Source organism: Trematomus bernacchii, unplaced genomic scaffold (genome assembly GCF_902827165.1).
Source record: "Trematomus bernacchii unplaced genomic scaffold, fTreBer1.1, whole genome shotgun sequence".
NCBI classification, from domain to species: Eukaryota; Metazoa; Chordata; class Actinopteri; order Perciformes; family Nototheniidae; genus Trematomus; species Trematomus bernacchii.
Genome location: NW_022987564.1, coordinates 9,513,875 through 9,528,103, shown reverse-complemented (window position 1 = coordinate 9,528,103; position 14,229 = coordinate 9,513,875). Strand labels below are relative to the sequence as shown.

The window sequence follows — 14,229 nt, the reverse complement described above, 5'->3', positions numbered from 1 at the left end:
ATTGATTTCTAATGTAAACATTGATCGCATTTACTCCGTGTAATGACTGTTTCTCCTCAAAGTGCATGTGGAACAGTTAACATCCGTAAACGAAAGAATAGTCTACTCTAAACAGGCTGAATGAAATACATATATTGCAGCTAATTTACTGTTTCTACAAAGGCATAAATTACGTTTTGTACTCCGGTCCAACAGAGGACGCTGTCGGAAATGTGTGTTCCCAAACTGTACATCATCTGACGGACACTCAGCTGGCCCTGCACTAGTTTTTGACAACAACGACTCTTGTCGACAATGTTCACATCTTGACTATTGGCCCCAAAATTGCCATTACTTACCATTAGTCTGCTCCCTTTCTTCCTTTAAAGTCACCCATCATGGAGCCAACTGCGCCCAAAAGGTTTGTGCTCTGCCGACTGGTTTAAACGTGCTTTAACTAGCTAGCTAAAACGCTAACGTAGGCGGTAGCTCAGCTAGCCGATGCTTACTTAGTTAGCTTTTACAGTTTTCTGTCAAACTTTTCACTTAGTTAAGAAAATTAAGCCTTGACTTTTGACCAAAATCACAAGCCCTGTCCTAATTGTTTTCTAGCTTGTTTGGTTGTTCGGTAACTTGTAACTGTTTGTTAGCGCACTTTAGGGAACATGTTGATATATTTAGACATTAAGTACATTACCTTTTTCCATAATGAATTGTGTGTTAGTTTAATCAAGCAAGTATCCTTGGCAACCATCTTATTCATTGGTGCCATGGTGATTTATGTGGTTGTCTTCCTACCACAACCGTTTCTGTGAAGAAACTGGCCTATCGTAGTGTACACTGCATTTAATCCTGTACATTTGTATATGGAAATACCCCATCACATTTTTATTTTTATTGTGTATTCAATAGATATACTCTATGCATATATATCATTCCTCATTGATATGCATATTCGCAGTTTTGTTAATCTTCTACTGCTGATATGTTTATCTTAACTGTTTTTATGTTATTTTAATTAGTTTTACTTCTAATTCACGGTCAATGTCTCATACATGCTGCTGTGACGAAAACATTTCCAAATTGGGATCCATAAAGTTTATCTTAACTTAAAGGGGACCTATCATGCAAAATGCACTTTTGTACGTCTTTTATACATGAATATGTGTCCCCGGTGTTCCAGGGAACTCACCAAGTGTCAGAAAACACAACCCTCTCTATTTTCCTCCATACCCAAATCTCTAAAAAAAGGGTCTGCAACGGATCTGATAAAAACTGATCCAGATTTGAACACTGTCCTGACGTCAGGACAGTGGCGCTACGGCTATTGGGCCAACTCCACCAATCAGGAGGAGACAGCCACGGCCATTGCCGTTCGAAAGCGCTGGAGACGCTGTAGTACATATGCCAAGCCTGTAGATGGTGCTGTTCTCACTGAATCTGCCCTTGCAAAAACAGAGCTAAAAAATGTCAAATTGAGCAAAATGAGGCATGGCTAAAATGCATGATCTGTTTGGTATTTTGAGAAAAAAAATCTCAAAAAATGTATGGTCCTACACTATATTATTCAAATATAGCATGATAGGTCCACTTTAAGCTTATCTTTAACCTAAGAGGGAGAAAGATCTGTTATCAATAACATAACTAGTGGATATTCTCCTATATTTACCAATTACACCTAACTAACTATACAGGAAGTTTGATAAAAGGTGTAAGAAACCTTAACATTGATGCATTCACTTATAAAGTGTCCAATTAGGGCTGCAGCTAAAGATGTTTGTTTGTTTGTAGCCTTTATTTAACCAGGTTAAAAAATCCCATTGAGATCAACGATCTCTTTTTCAAGGGAGACCTGCAAATAAAAAAATAATAAAAAAAGATAATTTTAATATAACCCTAAAAAGATTGCCTTTGTCTGCATAATGTTAGAAAGTTGTGAAAAGAAATACCCTATATCATTTAGATGATAATGATATATTTAGAGGGTTTGATTAGTGCCCAACAGATCCCAAAACTCAAATACATTCAATGTATGTAGTTCACATTGGAAATTATATTAAGTATAATATAAACTAGAACAATCAAAGGGGAAAGCCCCTTTTCAGATGCTCCTGTTGTATATTGGTTTAGTTTTGTGTCACTACTTGTTAAGTCGACTATTATACTCGGCAACAATTGATTTGTTCAATTTTCTTTCCAGCAAGCTGAAAAAGCTGAGTGAAGACAGTTTGACCAAACAACCAGAGGAAGTGTTTGATGTTTTAGAGAAACTCGGTGAAGGGTAAGATGTTGTTGTCATGACTAATCTCTGTTTCCACTTCTGCTGAAACTATTTTAAGTCCATTATCAGAATGTCTTTACTTTGATGCACCACCTCATTTATTTGTGTAGTGCATCAATTTGTTAATAATATCAGTAATAAATAATAACATGTAAATGAAACTTTTGTGTGTTTATTTAGTTCCTATGGCAGTGTGTTCAAAGCCATCCATAAGGAGTCGGGCCAGGTGGTCGCTATCAAGCAGGTTCCTGTGGAATCTGACCTGCAGGAGATCATCAAGGAGATTTCTATCATGCAGCAGTGTGACAGGTGCGCGGAGATTAGATTATCCCGTTTGAGCCCAGCAACTAACTTAAAGGTCCCATGACATAGCCATTTCTACTGATCATAATTCCATTGTTGAGGTCTACTAGAATAGATTTACATTGTTCAATGTTCCAAAATCGCATTGGTTTTCTCATACAGCGGGTGTTTCTCAATGTCGAGGAAGGCTCCTCCAGAGCCACTATTTCAAGGATTCTACGTCATCGAGTCCCGCCGAAGGACTGTTCCAATGTCCAGGGGCGTCCTTCGTTGCGGGAAATTTCGAGGCTGCACATATGTATCCTCCGCGGTCTTAAAATCCCCACAATGCTTTGCGCAAGGACCAATTTCCAAAATCTTTGGCGGAAATCGCGCTCCATTTAAGGCGGGGCCTCGCATATGACGCACACCTGCAAACCTGTTAGCCTGTTCCACCATTCTTTGTTTTCCGAGGCTAGGAAGGATTCTTGCCTCGCTTCTGAAGGACCTGACTTGGAAGACATGTCCTACCAAGGAAGCGTCCTCGACATTGAGAAACACCCAGCATCTCTGTATAGTATGTGTATTCACTCTCTGTCCTACACGCATTGTTGGAGCTCCTGCCCCTCCCTCCCTATGAGCCCACTGTGCTCTGATTGGTCAGCTCGCCCACTCTGTTCTGATTAGTCAACCACCGTTACAGCTGGACATCAGTGTTTATGTGTTACAATGGCGTTTGTTAGCAACCAGAAAATGACACCAGTAATGACATACAGATGAGAATGCTGCGTGGGGTCTGGGTGCCGTGTTGGCGGGATGTTGCGGGGCTCACTGCTCTGCCCTTTGAGGCTCGAGGAGCGGACAGTGTGAGCTGGATTACTGGTGTCGTTTCCTGGTTGCTGCGTGGGGTCTGCAAGACAGCGAGACACAGCGGAACTCAGCCAGGCTGTGAGTGTGTGTGTGTGTGTGTGTGTGTGTGTGCGGAGATCCGCAGAGCCGCGACTGAGAAAAGATAAGGCTGAGTGAGTGTGTGCGGAGCTCCGCGGATTGGTCCAATTGGTCCATTTGGTCGGCGTTACGTCACTATGACCAAGAAGCAAAAAATGGAAAAAGAAAAATCTCCAGTGAGGCGTTCTGGGGCAGCATAGACAGGTATTTTCTGTGTTAGAGTTTTACTCGCTACAGGGTGTACTTTGAGGGTTTGTGACTTTGCAGACCGTTTACATGCATAAAAACGGTAATAACCGGAAAAGCATGTCATGGGACCTTTTTAAGGAACATTTCAAAATATGTTCTTATTGTACTACATTGTACTACATATTGTACTACAAGTTGTATTGTTGGATAAGTACTTATATTTGTAAAATTGTACCATTACCAGATTACATGACTTGACTTGACAATCAGAACAACATTTCCCATGTATTACCGAGTATAGTCTTTGTGCACAAATAGGCTAATACATCCTTAAATTGCTCAACGTTTTTAATTTGCTTCCATAGGTTACTTTGCTTTATGTTAGATATTGGATTTGTAAGCACTGGTTAGATGATGCCAACTTCAGCTCTCTGTGTCTTGATCTATGGAGTTTTCCCACTTCTGCTATTTTTGTTGTAAGCAAAATGTTGGGTTCTCTCTTGATAACCCTTTTATTTTTCATTTCCTCTTAGCCCTTACGTAGTGAAGTACTATGGCAGCTACTTCAAGAACACAGACCTGTGGATTGTCATGGAGTACTGTGGAGCCGGCTCTGTCTCTGACATCATCCGACTGCGCAACAAGACGGTGGGTGCTCACAGAGGCAGTGTGTGTATGACTGTACTAAAATTAATTGGTTGTTCACATTCCCATATCATCAGTTTATATTTCCTTTACTTAGAGCTAATGGTTTATTATACCACTATTGTTTTTTCTTTGGTGTAATAAATGTTCTGCAAATCACAGTAGACCGACTTTTTTGTGTCTGTGAGGGAAATATAAAAAATATTGTTTACTCCCAGATCTTGGTTCATCCCTGTGTTTTGCTTCTCATATTAGTTGACAGAGGAGGAGATTGCTACTATCCTAAAGTCGACACTCAAGGGTCTTGAATACCTTCACTTCATGAGGAAGATCCATCGAGACATCAAGGCAGGAAACATCCTGCTCAACACAGAGGGACACGCCAAACTGGCCGACTTTGGCGTTGCAGGACAACTAACGGTAACATTTTAGCATTTGTTTGACATAAAGTTATTGTTCTTGTCAAACGTTCAAAACCTTGAATTTCACAATAATAACAGCTTTGTTTGTTTATCTCTGAAGGACACTATGGCAAAGAGAAACACTGTGATAGGTACTCCGTTCTGGATGGCCCCTGAGGTGATCCAGGAGATCGGCTACAACTGTGTGGCTGACATCTGGTCCCTGGGCATCACGTCCATAGAGATGGCAGAGGGCAAACCTCCCTATGCTGACATCCATCCCATGAGAGTGAGTGTAAAAAAATAGTTTGTTGAATCATTTGTGATTAGTCTCAAATACTCAGCTCTAGATATTTAAGATGTTAAGCCTCAAAGAACAAGCCTCTGACATGATTGTGTCATAAATATTTTATTTTGGTATTCCACCTGACTTTTAAAACCTATTTGTGTTCCTACAGGCGATCTTCATGATCCCCACCAACCCTCCTCCGACATTCAGGAAGCCGGAGCTTTGGTCAGATGAATTCACAGACTTTGTCAAGAAGTGTCTGGTTAAGAATCCAGAGCAGAGAGCGACCGCAACACAGCTCCTACAGGTTAGAGGAAGGAAGCACACGCACATAAACACAACGCTAAAGCTGTATGCAATAGGAGAGACTGTCACATAGGACATGCAAGTACAACATCATAAATGGAAATAGCTAGAAAAAAAGTGTCTTCTTGAATACATAACAGTCTAAAACTATATTTATTCATTTAACTACACCATTCAATTGGATGCATATTGCCTAATTTAGTCGAGGAGTTATTTCATAGCCATAATAATATAATATAAGGCTAAATTACCTTTCATACAATTGAGTCCCCTCACATTAACACAAAACTGCTCTTGTGAATGTCCAGCACCAGTTTATCAGCCAGGCCAAGCCGGTCTCAATCCTGAGGGACCTGATTACTGAGTCCATGGAGATGAAAGCCAAGAGGCAGCAGGAGCAGCAGAGAGAGCTGGAGGAGGAGGACGACAACTCTGTACGTATGCTGACATCTAAACAACAATATTAACTTTGTTTGGACGGCTATTTGTTGATGCCTTATGACTTAATGTCCTCCAGGAGGAGGAAACGGAGGTGGACTCTCACACTATGGTGAAGTCGAGCTCAGAGGGTGCAGGGACCATGCGGGCCACCAGCACCATGAGTGACGGGGCGCAGACCATGATCGAACACGGCAGCACCATGCTGGAGTCAGACCTCGGCACCATGGTCATCAACAGTGATGACGATGATGATGAGGAGGAAGACCAGGGATCCATGAGAAGTGAGCACACACACAATGTTAATTCACTGAGTTTAGCAATAATTGAATTTGAGTTTCTACCAAACCTTGCTGTTTATTTTACAAAAGTAAAATGAAGGCTTAGGGACTGGCCGTAAATTAAAATGTATTTTTAACTAAGATGTTGGCTTTCATCGGTTATGAAAACACGATTATCATGATGAAACGTTTATATTGAAGTTAAATAATCGTTATGTCAATGTTAACCAAAATAATAGTGTGTATGATGTATTTGCTGTAATCAAGCATTGTCATTGTTATCAGCTGTTATGTATATCAATACTGTCATACAGGGGAGATGGAAAGGCGAAATTACGTACTAACTAAAGAGACAAATTCATCTCTACTTCCTCCACAGGGCACCCCACCCCCCAGCAGCCAATGCGTCCGTCCTTCATGGACTATTTCGACAAGCAGGACTCCAACAAGGCAGCGCAGCAGCAGGAGAACTACAACCACAACCAGCCGCAGGAGCAGCCTGGCTACCACATCCAGTCCAAGAACGTCTTCCCTGACAACTGGAAGGTGCCTCAGGACGGAGACTTTGACTTTGTGAGTAACGTCTTCCATGAGCATGTGATGGCTCTGCTTTAATAAAGCAGAAGTTGAACTAAAGGAATAAACTGCAGTGCCTTTGTGGGAAAATTGCAAAACAGAAGCTGTTCTTACCCTGAAATCGACTCATCCATCTTGTGTTTTGTCTTTGTGTTTTTTTGTATGTGTGCGTTTTCACCTAGCTGAAGAATTTGGACTTTGAGGAGTTGCAGCTGCGCCTGACAGCCTTGGATCCGATGATGGAGCGGGAGATTGAGGAGCTCCGGCAGCGCTACACCGCCAAAAGGCAGCCCATCCTGGATGCCATGGATGCCAAGAAGAGAAGACAACAGAACTTCTAAGTGCTCCTCCCTGTAGTCTCCCAAAGCCACTATTAACACAACACTTACGTCCCATTGACTCAGAGGAACTAAGACAACTGTAATGTATCTGTTAGAAGCCCACTGCTGTTCTGACTGACTGCTAGCTGGCCTCTATATGAAGTTAAAGGCTAATTGACATCCATTTAGGCTGCTGGAATCTACACTTGTCTGCCTTGTTTCTACACTGCATTTTAAATAGTATATTTCAGTTCCTGTAAAGTTGCTTTCCCATGAATGATACTCAGGACTGTGGCCAAAGAGAAAACTAGGGCCTGTCTAGATTATGTCTGAAAGTCACACCATAAATTCCCCCCCTTTTTTCCATGTCACACCATCGGAGATTTCCCACCGACATCAGGAAGCCTGTCTCTCTGGCTGTAGCAGCAGAATAATAGCAGTGGTCTTTTTTTCTCAGACTTTTCACTTTTACTGTAAATATAATATCGAGCCTAGTTTGGAAATACCTGCAAAAGCTGTGGAGGCTTGACCATGACCAAAGACAATCAAGATGATGTTGAGAATGCCTTAAATATTTGAAACCTGGTTTTAAAATGAGCCATGTAATAAAACAACCAAGTCGCCAGGTGGTTTATCTATTCCCTCACTTGGAGATGAGTTGGAAGTGGACTGAGGAAGATGCAAGAATGGACAGAAATGAAGGAAATCATGTGGGGCGGTGAAGAACGAAACATGCATGTTATTATGGAGGACCAGAAAACCTGAAATTATTTCATTAGTCTTAATTTTTTTTTTTTTGGGCTCTGCTCTCCATGAATGAAATCAGAGCTTTTTCTTTTTAAATGATCCACTGTACTCTAATTAAATCCAGACTTGGCAGCAAAATTCATTCCATAGACAAAAGACAACTTATCATAAAAGCAAAGCATTCCATAAAACTGTTTTATTCTAATGTCCCTCGAGTCTTTAGAAAACCTGCAGATTTACTCTAAGGATCAAAACATGTTTTTTTCTGTTCCACTCAATGATTGATCAACTTTAAAATTCCAGTTTGACCTTCTAAAGCTTGCAGAGCAGTTAACAAGACCCTGACAGTTCAGCCCTCAATAAAGATAACTAGATAGCCGACGAGTCAAATAAACTGTTTTATGGCTCCGTTTATCAAGTTGCGATAAAATATGCAAGTGAACGACTGATAGTGTTAACTAAAGAAAAACAGAGCCGCTGCATCAACCCCACATCTACTGTCTAAATTCAAGACTAAGACTTTTAAAATGGAGTTAAGATTTCTTAGTCAAATTATCCTTTAGCATTTATCTGTTGTTCCTTTTTTCTACAGTACGGTTTTCTGATTATAACTGAAGGAATGAAGTGTGTGGTTTGCGACACATGCTTATTTGTCAATCCCTTAACACTATTTAAACTGTTTAGACTGTAAAACTGTGTGATTTATTCGGGCCAAATTTAAGGAAAGCAAAACTGGCTGTTTAACCGTGCATTTATCTGAAAAAAATCTATACATTTTATATCAGATTTCCAGTTGAGCTTAATTTCATCAACTTTCATTTGGAAACCCTTGCTGCTCTGACTTCATGAGGGACACAAACTGCTCTGCTGTAGTTTAGTTTCGACATATTGATTTGACCGGTGTTAATCTTTGAATGAAATATGCCTTTAAATCCATGTGCATTACGTCTGCAGGCTGCTGTTATATGAATGTTAATATGCAGTCTTGATGGTTCTGCCCATTCTTACTGCATATTAATAGTCATTTTAATCATACCTTATGCTTGGAACTGTCTGTTACACTACGTTAGTCTCATTTGGTGGACAATGTACCCATAATGAGCAATAATGAGACATTTTAAACACCTGAATCAACATTTAAATCACCTTAAATTATCATATATCTGAAGGTGAACCTGTTCTTTCACTGAAAACATTAACAGTCTTGCCCTGAGTTGTTTTCATTAATTCGGTCTGCAGTGCATTGGTAACTTAAACGCAAGCATTCACAATTTATTTATTTGTTTTTTTTATTTTGTGACGCTGGTTAAAATATTGTAGCTAAGTTGGCTGTTAATATTTCTGCCTTTTGTCAAATATATGTGGCTTGATTTCCACGTGTTAATCTATGCATGTTTATAATTATGTTTGCTATTTAGTGGAATGCTTTTGTATTAAGTGCACAGTACTGTTACCATGGAAGCTGGATGTTCAGCTTTAACAGAAAATTATTTTCCCTGTACAATTTTAAAAGCCCTGTTTGAAATATGACATTGTAATGATCTGCCATATGTATAATTATTTGAAAAATCATTGATATATAGCTATATCATTGTGTTTCCATTTATTTCTCTGTTTCCTCTATATAAAGACTTGAGCGTAGAGTGGACTGTAAGCATTTATGTTTGAACCACCTAATTTATTATCTTTTGTTTGTAATACTTTATCTTGAAAGGTGAAAGAAATAATAAAGTTACTTATAGTTAACCATAACATCAGTGGAATGCGTTTATCTTATCTCAGAGTTATAAAAGTGGACTCTCGTAGTCGTGAACATGAATGACCACCTGTCTTACCGTAATTATTCTAATACAGACGCTGCCATTTTGAGTTTGCACGCCATTTCTTTTTTTTGTCACACCGCCTCTGAAATGTGGTGCGCTCTTGTTTACATGCATTACGGTAGGATTTACGACAGCAACTGTTTCTGCTGTTTCCTATAAAGTGCTCCATAACGACTTCTTCATTCACAGCCACGGTACGGTGTTGAAAGATTGGAGAATTAAACATGGCTGCACTCATCAGAAGGATCGTCAACACAACAGCAGCCCCGGCGGCCATTGGTCCATACAGGTAATGAAACCAGTATAGCTCTTACATGTTATGTTTAAAGGGACACGTGGGGTCCAGAAGCAGGTATACAATGTTTGAATTAATGCATGACTCGCAAGGACAGTGTAATTATTCATCAGGGGCGGGTCTTAGTGAACAATGAACTGAAATTGACCCCATAAAAAGAGTCAGAGTTGAACTTGTAGCAGAGGAAGCACTGACTGCACAGTAGAGACACACAGCTTGGTTGAAATGGCATCTATTCGTCGACAAATCCCCTACACACCAAAAGCCCCTATCAGACAGGGCATATACAGGTAAGGATTAATGTCCTGTAAAATACTTTTATCTTTCCAATTTTCAGAAATTTTAAAAAAGCACGGTTTTGCTTTCTTATAACTTGATTAAACATGTTTAACTTAAATACTCAAAACAATTAATTAACTTGGAGTAAAACAAATTCAAGTGAAGAGTCTAGTTTAATTCAGTCTGTGCACGGTGTGGGAATGAGGGGAGTTCCTGCTCTGGCCAATCCCCTGTCAGTGGGGGGAGTGACTTCACACTGAATGGCCTCTGATGTATCTATTAGGTTCAAGGTCCCTGGTCTATTGTAATGTCTGGTGGTAAAATGTGTAATAAAATGTGCCTTTTAAAACTACCAGAACATATGTATATCAAAGAATGGCTGTTGAACTGATAATACACTCATGTTGTTGAGATATTTAAATTGCATGTGCAGTTTTGTTTCCCAAAATATCTCCAGAAGGCTTTTTGGGTGCTCACCATTTTCCTAGTATCCTCAAGCTTAATTTGTTTATCTGTGTTTGTGTCTCAGTCAGTCGGTGGTCGTGGACAGAACGATGTACATCTCGGGTCAGCTGGGGATGGACGTGGCTTCTGGTCAGCTGGTAGATGGAGGCGTGCAGGCCCAGACCAAACAGGTGAGACCGCAGAGACCAACTATCTATTTCAGGACTTTGTCTGACGTTTTTTTCCATAAAAGTAATAATTATAACTCCTTCCTTAAAGGTGGGGTAGGTAAGTTTGAGAAACCGGCTCGAGATACACTTTTTGTTATATTCCATGGAATGCTCTTAACATCCCGATAGCAATGAATATCTTAAGGGCTTTGACAAAAAATCCATACAAAAATGTCATCTGTGGAAGCCGCAGTACTGTAAAAAGCACGACCAATCATTTTAGCCGGCCCGGCTAAAATAACTGGATGGCCTACCTGCCTGTCAGCCTTCCACCTGTGCACAAACTTACCTCATGCCCTCATTGGTAATGTCCGCGTTTGTGTGTGTTGGAGGAGGGGCTCTGTAAGGAAGTGGCAGATTTTTTCCGGCTGTGTATTTTCAAATTCTAGCGATCTCGAGCTGGTTTCTCCAAAATTACCTACCCCACCTTTAAGAGATTTACTTTTAACCATCATGATCTTCAAGAAGCACATTACACAGTATGTGTGCCAGAAACGTTTGACATCCACAGAGAAATTATTCCCTTAAAGGTGGGGTAGGTAAGTTTGAGAAACCGGCTCGAGATCGCTAGAATTTGAAAATACACAACCGGAGAAAATCTGCCACTTCCTTATAGAGCCCCTCCTCCAACACACACGAATGCGCACATGACCAATGAGGGCACAAGATAAGTTTGTGCACAGATGGAAGGCTGACAGGCAGGTAGGCCATCCAGTTATTTTAGCCGGGCCGGCTAAAATGATTGGTCGTACTTTTTACAGTATTGCGGCTTCCACAGATGACATTTTTTTTTATGGATTTTTTGTCAAAGCACTTAAGATATTTATTGCTATCGGGATGTTAAGAGCATTCCATGGAATATAACAAAAAGTGTATCTCGAGCCGGTTTCTCAAACGTACCTACCCCACCTTTAATTCATGATTTTATGAATTAGAGCAGTGCTTTTTATTAGCTGTATGAGTCTTAATTATTTAGTAAAAAAGGGGTCAAATTCTTTAGTAACCTTGTTTTTTTATTAAACAAATGTCTTACTTTAAATGTGTTTGATATTTTACTATCAAATTTGACCTAGAAACAAAGTAATCCAAAAAAAAGGTTCCTATTACTCATCTGAATGGCTTTTCAATCCAAAAAATCTAAAGCACATATTTGAAGAAAATAAATAATGTGAAACGGGATATTAGATATTGATCACAATGTGTGTCATCCCTCAGGCTCTCGTCAATATGGGGGAGATCCTCAAAGCTGCTGGCTGTGACTACACCAACGGTGAGTTTTATGTATTACTCACCTGCTGCTTATTATCATATATATTTAAATGTTCCAACATAGCAAACTCTCTTGACGGAGTAAACTCTCTGATTTCAGTGGTGAAGACGACTGTGCTGCTCGCTGATATCAACGACTTCAATGGCGTCAATGAGATCTACAAAACATGTAAGACAATACTTCATTTATTTCCAGGCTTAATGCTTTAAATGTTTTGCTACAATGCAGATTGTAATAAAAAATACTAGATGTGATTTTTCTAATAAAATGTACTGTGTTTTCTTTTATCTACACTTTTCCGCCACATAGAGGCAGCCTTTATCCAAGATTGTCAGAGCTGCTGTTTCATTTCCACTTGTCATGTCATCTATACAAACAGCTTAGGTTAATTGACATTTATTTCCTGCTGCCATTTACTACAATTGAAATCAAATGATGCATTATAAAACCAAAATAAGTTTTGATTTGATCATTTTTGCCATAATTAAATTGGTTAAACTTGACAAGTCTACTTTCTTATCCCTCCTCAAATTATTAATTAATATTTTCATTTTATAATTAAATATCAAAATTGATTTACAAAAACCTTTTACATTTAATTACATATGCTAGTGTCCCCGCATATCATACAATTTCTCCAAGTATGTTCATTCCTTTAAAATGTACAGTTGCCTACATACCTAGCATTTTCTTATGGTTGTATATGTTTTTTGGCCCTTTTTAGCCTTTTATTAGAGTGACAGTGTTGAAAGGGGTAATAAAGAGAGGTGTAAAGGGACATCCGCATTTGAACTTGCGCTACATGTAAACAGTGTTTCAATTAAACACACAGTTAACTCATAGATCACAATTCACACTCGGTCATTATTCCAGTGGCAAACTCCAGGATCTCTACAGAAAACCCCTGCTGACAGGTGACAGTCCTCACGAGGCTCCCTCGGCCTCCTGTCACAGGCTGCTCAGTCAAGGCATTTCCTGCTGGATCACAACAGACCGGTGTAATGGAAGCTGCTGTGCCCAGTGAGTTGTAAATGGACACTGCTGTGCAGGCACACAGATGTAACCAAATCCTCAGAGCCAGCTTTCCTGCACGGGCCATTGCCTCTGGTGCAGGCTCCGAGCCCTCCCACCTGACTTTACTCAACCCTAATGCAGGAAACCTTCCCTGACCCTGATGAAAGCATGGAGAGGACATGTTTCTGACTCATTTAGACTTTTCATACCAAAGTTCTGTCTGATAAACGTGATTCCTGGCATTTTCATTTGGGGATTTCTCTCTATTATAAAAATGTTTTCATTTTGTATGACACCTGAGGCTTTTCTCTATTTTTATTGAAAGCCATCACGTCGAAATCAAATGATCCATTCATATATACCTGGCTGTTTTTTCAATATGCTTTTGTTATAATGTTAATGTTTTTCTTCCAGTTTTCACAAGTAACTTTCCTGCCAGAGCTGCCTATCAAGTCGCTGCTCTTCCCAGAGTAAGTACACATTAAGTGGAGGAGATTCATGGTACCCCATCAAACCGTGTATTTTCTATCATCCATGTTCATCTTTTTACCACCTTGTAATGTTGGTCCCTCACATTTTAGCTCCAGAATTGTTCCATTATCCCTGCAGAGAAGCTGTGCATTGTAGTAATCTAATTACCCAGATTGCAAAATTGTTGTCTCATTGTCTCTTTTGTTCTGTTCAGGGCGGGCTGGTGGAGATCGAGGCGGTCGCTGTTCTCGGTCCTCTCTCAGACTCCTGACTAGACGGCCCCATCACCAACAAGCTGTAGCCCAACCATCAAGTGCCTTTTGTAGTTGTACAGTGACAGCCTTTAATGAATTTCCAAATAACACATGAAAGACCAAACTAGATCTTGTTGACTTTCTTTTTCCATCATTTCAGGTTTTAGGATACATTTGTTTTTCTTCTGGCCGCTGTAACAGCTGACCGTAGTTCTGAAATACTTTCATTGGTATTAGACGGAACATGTAGCAAAACTTAATTCACTAACAAACTAAACTGTAATGATAGACAAGGATTGTATTTGTATAACCAGTCTAACATTCCCTGGTGGCCAGATTCAACTTCCTCTAGGTGCTGTTTTTGGTTTGGTTACTTTCCTGTTTTATTTTATATAAAGACATATTATAACACATTTTAAATGTGCAGCTCTCACTAATAAATAAAAAGAAGTACAACCTCCGATCTT

At 39.8% G+C, this 14,229-nt stretch overlaps 2 protein-coding genes across 4 annotated transcripts; both read left to right on the top strand.

Moving 5' to 3' along the window:
- The first annotated feature begins 194 nt into the window (after positions 1-194).
- On the top strand, positions 195-9,434 carry stk3 (serine/threonine kinase 3 (STE20 homolog, yeast)). 2 transcript variants are annotated; one of them, XM_034125476.1, is made up of 11 exons: positions 195-400; positions 2,180-2,260; positions 2,441-2,569; positions 4,213-4,327; positions 4,580-4,744; positions 4,847-5,014; positions 5,184-5,321; positions 5,629-5,754; positions 5,838-6,042; positions 6,419-6,612; positions 6,804-9,434. In XM_034125476.1, exons 1-11 carry the CDS (start codon positions 378-380, stop codon positions 6,954-6,956), a joined length of 1,497 nt encoding a protein of 498 aa, XP_033981367.1. In that variant the 5' UTR covers positions 195-377; the 3' UTR covers positions 6,957-9,434. The 2 variants fall into 2 exon arrangements, with proteins under 2 accessions (XP_033981367.1, XP_033981366.1); XM_034125475.1 differs by having other exon boundaries at positions 196-400; positions 6,798-9,434.
- Positions 9,435-9,599: 165 nt separating this feature from the next.
- On the top strand, positions 9,600-14,223 carry rida (reactive intermediate imine deaminase A homolog). 2 transcript variants are annotated; one of them, XM_034125480.1, is made up of 6 exons: positions 9,600-9,794; positions 10,609-10,714; positions 11,969-12,023; positions 12,123-12,191; positions 13,452-13,507; positions 13,723-14,223. In XM_034125480.1, the coding sequence occupies exons 1-6, from the start codon at positions 9,730-9,732 to the stop codon at positions 13,777-13,779; spliced, it is 408 nt and encodes a 135-aa protein (XP_033981371.1). In that variant the 5' UTR covers positions 9,600-9,729; the 3' UTR covers positions 13,780-14,223. The 2 variants fall into 2 exon arrangements, with proteins under 2 accessions (XP_033981371.1, XP_033981372.1); XM_034125481.1 differs by lacking the exon at positions 9,600-9,794 and adding an exon at positions 9,922-10,090.
- The last annotated feature ends 6 nt before the right edge of the window (positions 14,224-14,229 follow it).

Bases quoted from the DNA above. Each gene is read 5' to 3' on its own strand.
- stk3 (XM_034125475.1), top strand. From the start codon at position 378: ATGGAGCCAACTGCGCCCAAAAG. The intron at 5,755-5,837 runs GTACGTATGCTG...AATGTCCTCCAG, and splicing joins AGGAGGAGGACGACAACTCT to GAGGAGGAAACGGAGGTGGA. The intron at 6,043-6,418 runs GTGAGCACACAC...CTTCCTCCACAG, and splicing joins AGACCAGGGATCCATGAGAA to GGCACCCCACCCCCCAGCAG.
- rida (XM_034125480.1), top strand. From the start codon at position 9,730: ATGGCTGCACTCATCAGAAGGATCGTCAACACAACAGCAGCCCCGGCG. The intron at 9,795-10,608 runs GTAATGAAACCA...TTTGTGTCTCAG, and splicing joins GCGGCCATTGGTCCATACAG to TCAGTCGGTGGTCGTGGACA. The intron at 12,192-13,451 runs GTAAGACAATAC...TTTTTCTTCCAG, and splicing joins CAATGAGATCTACAAAACAT to TTTTCACAAGTAACTTTCCT.